The 13,006-nt window shown below is 55.1% G+C and overlaps 1 protein-coding gene across 1 annotated transcript; it reads left to right on the plus strand.

Moving 5' to 3' along the window:
• Positions 1-296: 296 nt before the first annotated feature.
• On the plus strand, positions 297-8,725 carry CENPA (centromere protein A). The gene is made up of 5 exons (XM_079792561.1): positions 297-582; positions 5,858-6,015; positions 6,512-6,589; positions 6,883-7,032; positions 7,439-8,725. Exons 1-4 carry the CDS (start codon positions 459-461, stop codon positions 7,015-7,017), a joined length of 495 nt encoding a protein of 164 aa, XP_079648687.1. The 5' UTR covers positions 297-458; the 3' UTR covers positions 7,018-7,032; positions 7,439-8,725.
• Positions 8,726-13,006: the final 4,281 nt, after the last annotated feature.

Here is a 13,006-nt window from a genome sequence, read left to right on the forward strand (position 1 = left end):
CCTGTCCACCTCCAGAATCGAGCTTTCCTTTGTCCACCAGAGGGCACCGGAGAACATGAGTCTGACAGCGTCGCCACAAACAAGAAGAGGGAGGGAGAAAGCCCCGCCTCCTTTCACTTCTTCAAGTGTCCATTGGCTGATTCGACCATCCATCTCCCATGTCCCCGTTCCTCTTCCTATCACTGCCGCCGTCAGCCTCCAGGCCTGTGCTCTCATTGGTTGCCCCACGGCCGCTCTGCTCCGGAGGCAGCCACTGGGAGTCGCAGGATTCGGTTTTAAAAAACGCCGGCCGTGCTCGGCTGTGCGAGCCATTGGAACCCCAGGCAGCGCGTTCCGCGTGGGTCCGACCCCGCGGGCGCACGCGACCGGGGCGCTCCCAGACCTCCCAGGCGCCGGCCTCTACCCCCGAATCCAGGAGGCGGGGAAGGAGCCGCGGACCGAGACCCTCCGCGTCGGCCATGGGCCCGCGCCGCCGGAGACGCAAGGCCGTCACCCCAAGGAGGCGCGCCGCAAGCCCGGCCCCCACCGCCCCGGCCCCCGCCACCCCGGCCCCCACCACCCCTCGGCGGGGCGCCCCCTCAGGTAACCGGCCGCAACCCCATTTCCCTCCGAGCCGGACCCCCCTGCAGCCTGTCTGTAAGCTGGGCACGGCCGGCTCCGCGTGCCCATTTCACAGACGAGAACACCGAGGCCCGCCCGCCGAGCCCGGGATGAGCCCGATCTCCCGGCTCCTGTTCTTTTTTTTTATTTCTTTATTGATTGCAGAGAGGAAGGGAGAAGGAGAGAGCGATAGAAACATCAATGATGAGAGAGAATCATTGATGGGCTGCCTCCTGCACACCCCGCACTGGGGATCAAGCCCGCAACCCTGGCATGTGGCCCTCGGCTGGAATCGAACCTGGGTCCCTTCGGTCCGCAGGCTGATGCTCTATCCACTGAGCCAAGCCAGCTAGGGCAGCGAACCTTTCTTGATGCTACTAGCATTTATTGAGTGCGTACCCCCAACTAGGGATTGTGAATTATCTCAACGTTATGTTGTGACCGTTATACAGAGGAGAACTCTGAGTTGCCCAGAGGCCAGGTAACTTGAGGGTCACACAGCTTGTTCTGGCGGACACAGGTTTTCCACACGTCGATGGTTGTGCTTTTTGAAGTTGCAAAATCACTGGTTGCTTTTTTGCGACTATTTCGAACAATGATTCTATTAGAAGGTTCCCTGCTCAGTTTGTTTTGTTTTTCCTTCCTTGAGTGGCCGCGTTGGGCCCTAACCTGTGCCCTTAGCTCAAGCAGAGCTCACCTTGTTCCCTCTGGGAGGTGTGAGCGCAGAAGGAAGACTGGCCTGTGGTGCTCCGTGTCTGCCTGGTGGAGGAGAGACCACCTGGGCATTGCCATCACTGCTTCACTTCTCTTCTGCTACATAGCTTCGTTGGGGGAGCGGGGGGGAGTGTATTGTAGATTCTTTATAGATGTTGCCATTGTGAATGTGTTTTATTTTTCTTTCCTAAATATAGTAAATAACCTTTGCACCCAGCCAACTCGCTGAATTTTCTTGTTAATCCTAACAGTCTTTTAGTTGCTTGATTGAAATTTTTAACTAGGCTGTTATTTTGTCTGCAGAGAGTGACTTTTGAATCGTTTTTATTTGTACACATTTTATTTATTATTGTATTGTACTTAGTGCACGGGGGTGGGGGGTGTCCCTCAGCCCAGCCTGCACCTTCTCCAATCTGGGACCCCTCAGGGGATGTCCGACTGCTGGTTTAGGCCCGATCCCACAGGGCAGTCGGACATACCTCTTACAATCCAGGACTGCTTGCTCCCAACCACTCGCCAGCCTGCCAACCAGATCACCCCTTAACCACTCCCCTGCCAGCCTGATCGACGCCTAACTGCTCCCCTGCTGGCCCAATTGCCCCCAACTGCCGTCCCCTGCCGGCCCGGTCGCCCATAATTGCCCTCCCCTGCTGGCCTGGTCATCCATAACAGCCCTCCCCTGCAGGCCTAGTCGCCCCCAACTGCCCTCCCCTGCAGGCCTGGTCCCCCCCAACTGCCCTCCCCTGCAGGCCTGGTTCCCCTCAAACTGCTTTCTGCTGCCGGCCTGGTCGCCCCCAACTGCCCTCCCCTGCAGGCCTGGTCACCCCCAACTGCCCTCTCCTGCCGGCCTGGTCGCCCCCAACTGCCCTCCCCTGCAGGTCTGGTCACCCCCAACTGCCCTCCCCTGCTGGCCTGGTCGCCCCCAACTGCCCTCCCCTGCAGGCCAGGTGGCCCCCAACTGCCCTCCCCTGACAGCCCGGTCACCCCTAACTGCCCTCCCCTGCAGGCCTGGTCTGCCCCCACAACTGCCCTCCCCTGCTGGCCATCTTGTGGTGGCCATCTTTGACCACATGGGGGTGGCCATCTTGTGTGGCTGCGTGAGGATCAATTTGCATATTACCTCTTTATTATATAGGACTATATAGGATTAGTGAGGCCCTGAGACTAGTATTGAAATAAGAGCAGTGTTTTGGCCATCTTTGTCTCATTAAGTATGATGTTTGCTGTTGCTTTCCTATATAGAAACATCTCTCTACTCCTGGTTAAATTAAATGATTATCACAGATGGACACCCCACATTTTCTGGGGGTCTGGCTGCACTGGTCTGGCAGTCTTGCTTTTCCTTTACCCACTGACTGACTGTTCCATACATTTTTCTTCCTCTGCAAATTGCTACAACTCCAGACCTCATCTCACTCTCAGCTGATGAGGACCTTGCCTCATGCTTCACTGAGGAAATAGAAGCCTCCAGACTGTATTCCCCTTATCTTCTCACAACAGAGAACCTAGGTGTCCCCCTTCCATCAAAAGCCACTCCTCCTCGGACTGGGCTCTTGGTCAAATTCTTCTCCTACATTCCCAGGAGCTTCCTGTTACCCTCTCCACCTGCACTTAGCATTAAATTCAAGCTCCTTACATGGGCATTCTGCAAATGTGCGCTGCTATTTCTGATCTAAAGATGAAGGGCAGCCCGGCAGGTGTGGCTCAGTGGTTGAGCATTGGCCCATGAACCGGGAGGGCACAGTTGGATTCTGGGTAGGGGCACATGCCTGGGTTGGGGGCTCGATCCTTGGTGTGGGGTGTGCAGGAGGCAGCTGATCAATGATTCTCATCATTGATGTTTCTATCTCCCTCTCCATTCTTCTCTGAAATCAATAATGTTTTTTTTTTAAGGTCTCACCCTAGCCAGTTTGGCTCAATGGATGGAACGTTGGCCTTCGGACCAAAGGGTCCCAGGTTCTATTCCGGTCAAGGGCATGTACCTTGGTTGCAGGCTCCTCCCCATCCCCCCGGCACTGGTTGGGGCTCATGCAGGAGGCAACCAATCGATGTGTTTCTCTCACATGGATATCTCTCTCTGTCTCTTCCCCTCCCTTCCACTCTCCCTAAAAATCAATGGGAAATATCCTCGGGTGAGGATTAACAACAATAACAACAACAAAAGTCTCGATGTCTTTTTGTCTACGAACTCAGATTCCTCCGGTATTTGTTGAGTTTGGTTCACTCCCTTCATGGAGTTGGCCTTCTTCATGGTGTGGTGGCCTTTAGTGGTATTCTGTGGCTGCTGTGTCTGCCTGTAAAGGCTGCCTCCAGTGACTGGATTGTTGACTGCTGGTGAGGAAGGAGGCAGACGCCGATAGCTTGCCTGCTGGGTATGTGCCTCCCTCTTCCTCCCAAATGTCACCAATCCCCTGGACGTTGCTCTGCTGCTCTGGCCCACATTGCCCCACCCAGGGATAGAGTCTCCACTGGCATAAGGTGTCTCTCTGGATTGCCTCCCGACCCCGTTTGCTCCTGAAGCTTCTCTAACCCTTTGTGATGCGTTCACTGTGTTACGTCCCTTCTATTGAACGACTTGGTGTGGATTCCTCTTCTTGGCTGCGCCTTGGGTAACGTTTGTGAAACTGAGTTTGTCCTGCAGAATGTTTTTGTGGGTTATTTTGTTTTTATTCTTCATCCCACTTATCAGAAGTTCATTTATTTTTCTTGGTCCATGATTTAATTTATGGAGCAGCAATACTGTTTTTTGTTTTACTCTTTTTAATTTATTGTATTGTCTTGAATATGTCTTTGATTCTACCTTCCTTTGGCTTATTTTATTCTCTTCCTAACACTTGAGTGCTCTGGTCAGCCATCTTTAAATGTTCTTATTTTCTCGTAAATAGATCTTGAGGCCATACATTTTCCTTGAGTACTATTTGGCTCTATCTCATAAGTTTTGATATGTAAATTTTATTTTTTATCCATTTCTAAATAACTCATTTCAATTAAGTTTCCTCTTCAACACAAGAGGTAGAAAAAAATTAGTTTTTGTATTCCTGTGTTTTTAATTTCTGATCAGAGAGTTTGACTTTTTTGATTTCTACTTTGGGGAATTTTTTTTTTTTTTTTAGCATTTCTTATTTTTGCTGTTGGAGCTAGGCTGTGAGCCACACACTCTGACTCCGCAGCCCAGCAGCCTGACGTTGGTACTGGGTTATGCCACTTCTGAGGGCCGCTCTGGCCACTAATGAGCTCGGGCCAGGTGTCTCCACCTCTCTGGGCCTAAGGATAACCAAGGCAAAAGTCCTCCCAGCTCCCCCCAAAAGACCTAAAAACAAAATAACTGGGTTTCCAATCGAGGTGGGGAAGTCAGAAGAGAGGTACAGCGTACTGTGGGGCCCAGAGGAGGGAGGTGACCCACCAGTTTAGAAAGGGTTGGAAGTCAGAAAAGGCTGCCTGCGAGAACTGGCACCCTATATAATAAAAGGATAATATTGCAAATTATCCCCTTGACTGGGAGTTTGGCTAGGAGTTTGAGGGGGGGGGGAGAAGGCCCAGCCGGCCAACCCCATGGTCCCCCACCCCAATCGGGGCGGAGCTGGGGCCCCTCCCACTGGCCAGCTCGGCCCGATTGGCCCCACTGGGCCAGCCGGACCCCACCCGTGCACGAATTCGTGCACCGGGCCTCTAGTTTAAGATAATACCCTGAAAGGGTCATTCATTCAGTTAACAGATATTTATTTAGCACTTCCCTGGTGCTTTCCAGTTACTGAAGATAGCTGCAGTGAATAAAATAGACAAAAATCCCTGCTTTTATGGATTATATTATGACCTAGCAATTTTTTAAAAAATATATTTTCCTGATTTTTTTTACAGAGAGGAAGGGAGAGGGATAGAGAGCTAGAAATATCAATGAGAGAGAAACATTGATCAGCTGCCTCTTGCACACCTCCCACTGGGAATGTGCCCGCAACCAAGGTACATGCCCTTGACCGGAATCGAACCTGAGACCTTTCAGTCCGCAGGCTGACGCTCTATCTACGAGCCAAACCAGTCAGCGTGACCTAGCAATTTTTTTAATATATTTTTACTGATTTCAGAGAGGAAGAAAGACATCAGTGATGAGAGAGAATCATTGATCGGTTGCCTCCTGCACACCCCCCACTGGAGATCGAGCCCACAACCCGAGCATGTGCCCTGACCAGGAATTAAACCATGACCTCCTGGTTCATAGGTTGACGATCAACCACTGAGCCGCGCTGGCTGGACACGGTCTAGCAATTTGACAGTTTGACAGCCAAACTTCGAGGCAGCCTCTGTTTTCTACTGCACCTCACCCCATGTGTGACTCAACCCCCCCCCCCCCCCCGTTTTTTTTTATTGATTTTACTGACAGAGAGAGAGAGAGGAACTTCTATTTGTTGTTTCACTTATTTATGCATTCATTGGTTGATTCTTATATGTGATCTGTCTGGGATCGAACTCACAACCTTGGTGATTCAGGACTAAGCTCTAACCAGCTGAGCTACCCAGCCAGCGCTGACTCAACTCTTTTGCTTAGGCACTCCCTCCCGTCCATCTGGTCGTCCCTCTGGTCGTCCCTCTGGTCGCCCACCTCTTCGCCCATCTGCTCGCCGGGGACATCTGGTTTTGAAGGAGATCCGAAATCTTCAGAAGAGCACACACCTGTTGTTAAGGAAGATGCCCTTCTGCCGCCTGGTGAGCTCCAGGGGGCTCCCCGCCCACCCCCATGCTGCCTCCTTCCTTTAAATGTCCCCCGTATTGGGGACCCTCTCATCTGTTGCCCAAACGGCCAGTGGACCTCTTCTCTAACTTGATAGGGGACCCTTCGTTTTCTAAAAACATGAGCCCGCCAAGGGTACCTTCCAATAAATCATGGAATTAATTTCCAACCCCCACCACCTTTGAAACTGTGTCCTTTGATTATGGAAACAGAGGCCCTCTCATCCACCCTTTCATCCCGGCCCTCCACTGGGAAATTGCCTTCTCTGCCCACCGCCAGTTCCTAAGCTCCTAGGAGTTGATAGCTGCTACTCGTTAGGTCCAAAGATTAAGGACCAGGAAGGTATAAAGGACGTGAAGATTGGCAGAGACTCCTGGAGAGCGTCTTACCTTCCCTCGAGTCTCTATTCCTTCACTCTCTGCTCCTCCCCACTCACCGTCTCCTTTGCCTCCCATCTCCACTCCTTCACAGGTAAGAGAAATATGTGTTAAATTCACTCGTGGTGTGGACTTCAATTGGCAAGCCCATGCCCTGCTGGCCCTACAAGAGGTAAGAAGAGGGCCCTGGTACCGTTGGGTGCGGGCTGAGTGGGGGAGCAAGGTGTGGCGTTCCGCGGGGCTGGCTGCGGCGCCTCGCACTGGCTCGTGCCTCCGGGCAAAGAGCCACAAGAGCACAGGGCTTGGAGGCAGGGTCTGGTCTCGCAGGAGCACAGTCCCCAGGCCGTTCGGGCTCATTCTGTGGACAGTCTTGCCTATAGTCCTTCGAGCCCTCCCAGCTGACCCCAGGGAAACAGCAGCCCGTGCCCCCTCGCTAGGTCCGTCCACTTCTGTTTCCGTCCCCAGGCGGCTGAAGCGTTTCTAGTCCATCTCTTTGAGGACGCCTATCTCCTCTCCCTGCATGCCGGGCGTGTTACGCTCTTCCCGAAGGACGTGCAGCTGGCCAGGAGGATCCGAGGCATCCAGGAAGGGCTGGGCTGAGCCACCGCTGCCCCTGTAAGCCTGTCCTGCTCACCAGGGGCCGGGTGGGGGCGGGAGGAGCGCCCAGCTTCTCGTCCGTCCATCCGTCCGTCCGTCCGTTCGTCCGTCCGTGGGGAGGTGTGAGTTGCGCTGAAGGAATGTCTTTCCTCATCCTTAGGTCCTTGCCCTCTTGCCTTCCCTTGGTTCTTGAGAAAAAAATTGACCTGGTCTTACCTTGAATATTTGGGACTCTGTGGCTCGTGCCCTTTGTACAATGTTAAATAAAGATGCTTTTCTATTAAGTAATGACCAGATGACCCACATTTCTGTCAGAATTCAGCCTCTTTGTCTTATAAGGACCAGACAACCGCATTTTGATTTAAAAGGAGGTTTTCTTACTTTTGAAAATGCCTTGTGAGTAAATGCGATTTCTTGATTTCAGGGATGACACCAGGGACTCTGTCTGGAGCCGGGACCAGATCCATGGAGTCCGGGATGCTGCCTGGACTTGCTGTCTCTGAGCCGAGTGTGCATGTTGGTTTTGTAATGTTTTTTGTTGTTTTTTTTAAGAACTTCCTGGCTCTCCTCTGCAACAAGGTCATATATAAGAAAATTAACATGGTTCCAGAGGCCTGAGAAATATTTTCAGAGAGACTCTGAGGCTGCCTTCAGTTTATAAATTACTCACATCACTGCTTAGTGATTCTGAAGACATCAGATTTGTTAATTACCACTGACATTTCCCTCCTCCCTTCGTTTACATTTTTTACCGTATGTATATTTACTTCTATTTAACGCACCAGGGAAAAATAAGAGAAGACTTCAGTCCGTTGCATGGGGGAGCCTGTACCTCTCTGTCCTTCAGATTCACTTCGTTGGCGGCGGCGGCAAGTGCCGATGCAGAGCCACACACTGTCTCCGTGGCCCAATGGCCTGATCTTGGTACCGAGCCATGTACCAGGTCAGGCTATTGGGCTATGGAGTCGGTGTGTGGTGACTGTCAAGTGTAGCTTCTCAAAAACTCGGTTAGGGTGGAAGCTGAATATCTTTTAAAGTTAAATGTTCCGACTCTTCTTAGTAAATGTCTGTCAAAATCATTCAGAAGCTCTATTCTGTACAAATTTGTAAATCACAGAAGATGCAACATATTTAGATAATTTTTCATCCCAGGGTTTTAAAGTGACTTTTCAATGTATTGACAGGTATTTTTATAACTTCTTTGTGGAGAGATTATAAAAATAAAAATAATTATTTAATGAAAAAAGCTTGAAGCAAAGTTACTGTTAACAGCATACCTGTATATTTTGTGTGTTAACATTAAGTTCTTCATTTGTACACCGCAAACCGCTGAAATGTAAACAAGAGAGCTCCGTGGAGTAGGGAGCAGATAAAAACCTTGCCCTTCTCATGTAACTGAAAGCACTTTTTTTATATATATTTATTTTAATATTTTATTGATTTTTTACAGAGAGGAAGGGAGAGGGATAGAGAGTTAGAAACATCGATGAGAGAGAACCATCTATCAGCTGCCTCCTGCACACCCCCTACTGGGGATGTGCCCACATCCAAGGTACATGCCCTTGACCGGAATCGAACCTGGGACCTTTCAGTCCGCAGGCCAACGCTCTGTCCACTGAGCCAAACCGGTCAGGGCTGAAAGCACTTTAAGAGATTTCCAGACAAAAGGGAACTGCCACCTGAAGAGTTTTAGATTTTGTGTCTAGAAAAAATGATTATAGAGGGCAGACTAGTCAACTGATCAGAGACAAACTAAAGGGAAGGACCAAGTTCTATGGTTTTACATTTTAACCCTTTGGAAAATCTTGTTTGACCTCAAGTCATAGTTATGCAGGCACTCAAATAAAGCTTATATATCTGTTAATATATTTAAAGTTCTTGGCAAAGCGTTATTAATTAGAAGATTATCATCTTCCTCCAGTTTTCTCCAAATTGTACTAAGCAGGATACCAGTACCACCAACACATGTCCACATGTCCCATGCCTTTGGTGTGCGTTTCCTCGTGTGGTTATCACAGCAAGGTTAAAAGAATGTATTATGATCCCCACATTCTGTGGGGGAGCTAAAGCTCAGATGGTTGAGCTAACTCTTCACGGTCAAGTACCCAGAAAGTTAGCACAAAAGATTCCAGCCTGTAGTCTTTATATTTTCCAGGAGAGAGAGCCTAGGTTATAAATAAATCTAAAATCAACTGCTGGGGACATTCACAACCCCAGGTTTGGGTGCAATTTTCATCAATGTTCCAGGTCGACAGAGGACTTCCAGGCAGCTCTTTTCTGACCAAAGCAGGTGGGTCCCAGAAAGCAGAGGCAAGTAGTCCAAACGAGGGCCACTAAGTGTTGCAGAAAACGTTTACTGCCACTAGAGGGCTCCCTCCCCTTGGGCAAGAAGTGCAGCATGGCACTGAGGAAGCTGCTGTGAGGCGCGGACCTGGGCTCCACTCTGCCTCCCCAAGCTGCCTGGAGGAATCCATAGGTCAGTGCCCCAACCTGGAGTAGTGGGGGAAAGGACGAGTCATGCCCCCCAAGTTTTCACAGCCACATCCCAGGCTCCCCTTTAAGTTGGGGTTTGCCGAGCCTGGACCGGGGGTACTGTGGGGTGGGCCCCTGGCTCATTTGGGGGCTCCCTGCATAAGCTCATGATTGGAGGAGGGCAGAGAAGTAAACCTTCCTCCCAGGAGATGTGGAAACGCAATGGAGGTAATCCAGAAGTGTATCCCCCAAGTCCTGAGCCCACCGCAAAGGACCGCAAGGAAAGTGGCCCAGGGCACCTCGCTTCGGCGGGCTCTGCGGGCCAGCGCCGGGTAGATTTTGCTGAGAGGGGAGGGAACACCCTCCAGAGTAGCGAGACCTGGTTTTGTTTGAAAATATCCCGCCGAGGAATCCTCCTCTGGGGCTGTGCAGCTGCAGCCGGGTCTCCCTCACCTCCACCCCTCCCGGGCCGCAGGGTAGGGGCTTCCGCAGCCGCAGGTGGGTCCCCCGGAACGGGAAGAACGGGAACGCGGGATGGAGTTGGAAGCAAGGACTCCGTGCTGCACTTTAACACCGTATCAATGGCAGTGCTTCTGGAGTGACCTTAAGTCAAAAGAGGCAAATTACTAAACTGTATGTAAGCTATTATTACAAATACATAAAATAACATACGATTAAGGCTTGAGAGGGGATCAGGAGATGGTACGAAGGCGTAATGATCCCCCCCCCCCTTTTTTTTAGAGTTGCGTGTTTGCTAAATTAAGTGCACATTTAAAGCGTGAAGATACAAGGTGAAGCAAATGTAAATGGGTTATAAAGCATGTGCAGAGGCTTCGCCGTCCCCCGAATAAGGGGTATCAGAAATAGGACGGCGGCTGGACCTGGGAGCTGTGGATGGAGAAGCCCTAGCCAAGCGCCAACAAGAGTGAGCTCGGGTTCGAGCCACAACAGAGGGGAGATGCGAACGTAGGAGGCCCGGAGTGGCCGTCCACTTTGTACGTGAGGACATTTCCCCATGATGACAGCCCCTGCCCTCTCTGTCCTGGGATCCCGCCGAGTGTCCACTTCGAAGGCGTCGGTCTGGGTCTGGGCAGGAACCGGGAGGCTCCAGCCCGGCCTGCAGCAGCGAGGGGCAGGGCCTGCAGCCGCGCGGGAGAGGCCGCAGGGCATTGTCTCAGCCCCTCGGGTGGGGTCCTGCAGGGGGAGGGGAGGCGGTCTGCCCTGGGGACCCGCCGCGGAGTCCTCCCAGGGGACCGGTGCATCAGCGAGTCTGAGAGCCTGTGCTTTGTGAACGGTCGGGAGTCACCATGGAAACCCAAAGGAGCGCGGCGCAGGTCACGAGGGGCCATTGCCAGCGGATTCCGCGCCTCGCCCTCTGTCCCCTCTCGGACCCGGGTCCTGCAGCAGGGCCTGTCGGGAGTTGTAGTCCCAAGGCGGCGGCCGTGTGCGCGTCGCAGAAGACGCCGGGCACCGCCTGTCCCCGCCTCCCCCTAACCTGCTAGAGCGAGGTGGGGGGCACTGGGGCGGAGCCGTGGGATCCGTGATTGGCCGAGGTCGCCTCCAGCCCCCACCCACCTCCCCTCCCCCTGCTCAGGGCTCGGGGACTCCAGCGCCCGGCGCGCCACGGCAGCTCTCCAGCGAGCGAGCGCGCGTGTAGCCGCCGCCGCCCCGGGCACCCGCAGCTCCGGCGCCGCGGCGAGACCTGCGAGAGACGGGCGATCCCACGGACCCCTGCAGCCGCCGCATCCTGGAAGAGTGGGTGATGGCGGGGTGACGGCGGGGCGGGCGGGGGGCTCGTTCTCCCCGGCCTGGGGCGTCCATCTCACGACCTGTGTTTCTCTGGGAGGCTCACAAAAGGGCGGGGACTGGTGTGCGCCGAGGGGCCCGGCTGCAGGGGACGTGGGGAGAGGAGGAGTTGGGGTGGTGGGCGGCTGTCGGGGCCAAACTGGGGCCCGAATCCGGTCCTTGTTGTGCGACCACAGAGCGCCGTGCGGTGCCTTGTTCACCGTAGGCGTTTAATGGGTGCTCGTGGGGTTGCAAAGAATTGGAGTGAAGAGGCGGCATGGTCGAAAGGGTTTCACTCCCAGGACACGGTGGGCGCCCAGCCTCGCTGGTCCAGGCGCAGTGGGAGGCGGGGAGGCTGGGTGGGGGCTTCTCCGGCGGCCGGCTGGTCCTGCCCCAGCCCCCACCCATACACACACACCCTGCGTCCTTCTCGCCTTCGAGACGGGGTTTGCCGAGCCCGGACTGGACCCGGCCGCCTTTTGCACCCGTCTGGCTAACGGGGCGGACGCCTGAGGACCGCTCGCCTGCCGCCTCCGAGGCACCTGCCTGCACCACAAAGGCCGCCTGCCTCTCCTCTGCCGCTGCCGGGCCGGGGCGGGCGCCGAGCCGGATCCCTGCGTCCGAGCCCCGCGCGGGAGCCCTGCCCGCAGCTCTGAGCTCGGCGGGCGCGGGACCGCGACGCCCCGGGCGTGGGTCGGGGCAGGAGGCCGAGCTGGAGAGAAGCTGCGATGGGGAGGAGGGGGCGGGGGCGAGGCCACTGTTGGAGCAAAGATGGGGAGATGGAAAAGCTGGGTGGGGACAGGTGCCTGGTCTGGGAGGAGGGAGACGTGGAGACCGGGGTTTGGGGTGGAAAGACGAGGGGACGGAGGGCGGGTTGGAGGAGGGAGGGAGGGAGCTGGATGCCGGTGGCGCCGGGCGAGGCGAGGCTGGGGCTGATGGAGAAGGAGGCCGCGAGGGGCGATGCTGGAGGGCGGGGACCGTCTAGGTTTAGGGGTGGGCGCGAGGGAGGAGGAGGCCCGTGGGTACGGGGGAGGGGGGTCTCTGGGGAAGGGCGGGGCAGGCAGCTAGGAGGCGGGGCTTGGGGCGGCGGACCCTCACTCCAGGCGCGGGCCCTGGAGGTCCAGGTGGTCGGCTGGGCGCGGCTCCACAGACGCGGATCTGGAACCGGACGGGTCTGCCCCCGCCAGGAGCTTTGTCTCCCGGCCGACCCGGGCCCGCGAGGGCTCCGTGGGGGTCTGTGATCCTCCGCGGCGCCGCGGGCACACCCTTGTCTTCGCGGAGCCGAAAGGCTCGGTCTCGTGGCAGATGCTGCCGGGGAGGCGGAGGGGGGGGGGGCCGTCTCCCGCCGGGGCGACCGGGAGAACAATAGCCGGCCCTGGTCTCCGCCCGCCCGACGACGCATCAGCCCCCCCCCCCCCCCCCCCCCAGAACTCGTGTGCAGTTTTCTGGTGCAGAAAATGCTCCCGGACCCATCTCGGGGCACGAGCTGGGGCACCAGGCCCCGCCGTTGGCCTGGGAGGGAGTCGCGCGTGGCGGGGCAGCCAGACGGCCGCCGCTCCGGGCTGTGCTGCCTTCGGGTTGCGGCACCGTCGCCGGCCCCGCGCTGCTGAGCGACGGCTGAGACGTGGCGGAGCGACCTGGAGGTCGCCTGGGTGTGGAGCGGGCTCCCCGAGCCCCTGGCTTTGTTTTCTTCGGAGGCTGCTGTGTGTTCATAGGGCAGTCAGGGCGGGTGTGG

The sequence above is a fragment of the Cnephaeus nilssonii genome (assembly GCF_951640355.1).
Source record: "Cnephaeus nilssonii genome assembly, chromosome: 15".
Taxonomy (NCBI): Eukaryota; Metazoa; Chordata; class Mammalia; order Chiroptera; family Vespertilionidae; genus Cnephaeus; species Cnephaeus nilssonii.

What these genes read in the sequence shown, in the direction of transcription:
- CENPA (XM_079792561.1), top strand. Translation starts at nt 459, where the DNA reads ATGGGCCCGCGCCGCCGGAGACGCAAGGCCGTCACCCCAAGGAGGCGC. An exon ending in AGATGCCCTTCTGCCGCCTG is followed by an intron (nt 6,016 to 6,511) that starts GTGAGCTCCAGG and finishes ACTCCTTCACAG; the next exon opens with GTAAGAGAAATATGTGTTAA. An exon ending in CCCTGCTGGCCCTACAAGAG is followed by an intron (nt 6,590 to 6,882) that starts GTAAGAAGAGGG and finishes TTCCGTCCCCAG; the next exon opens with GCGGCTGAAGCGTTTCTAGT.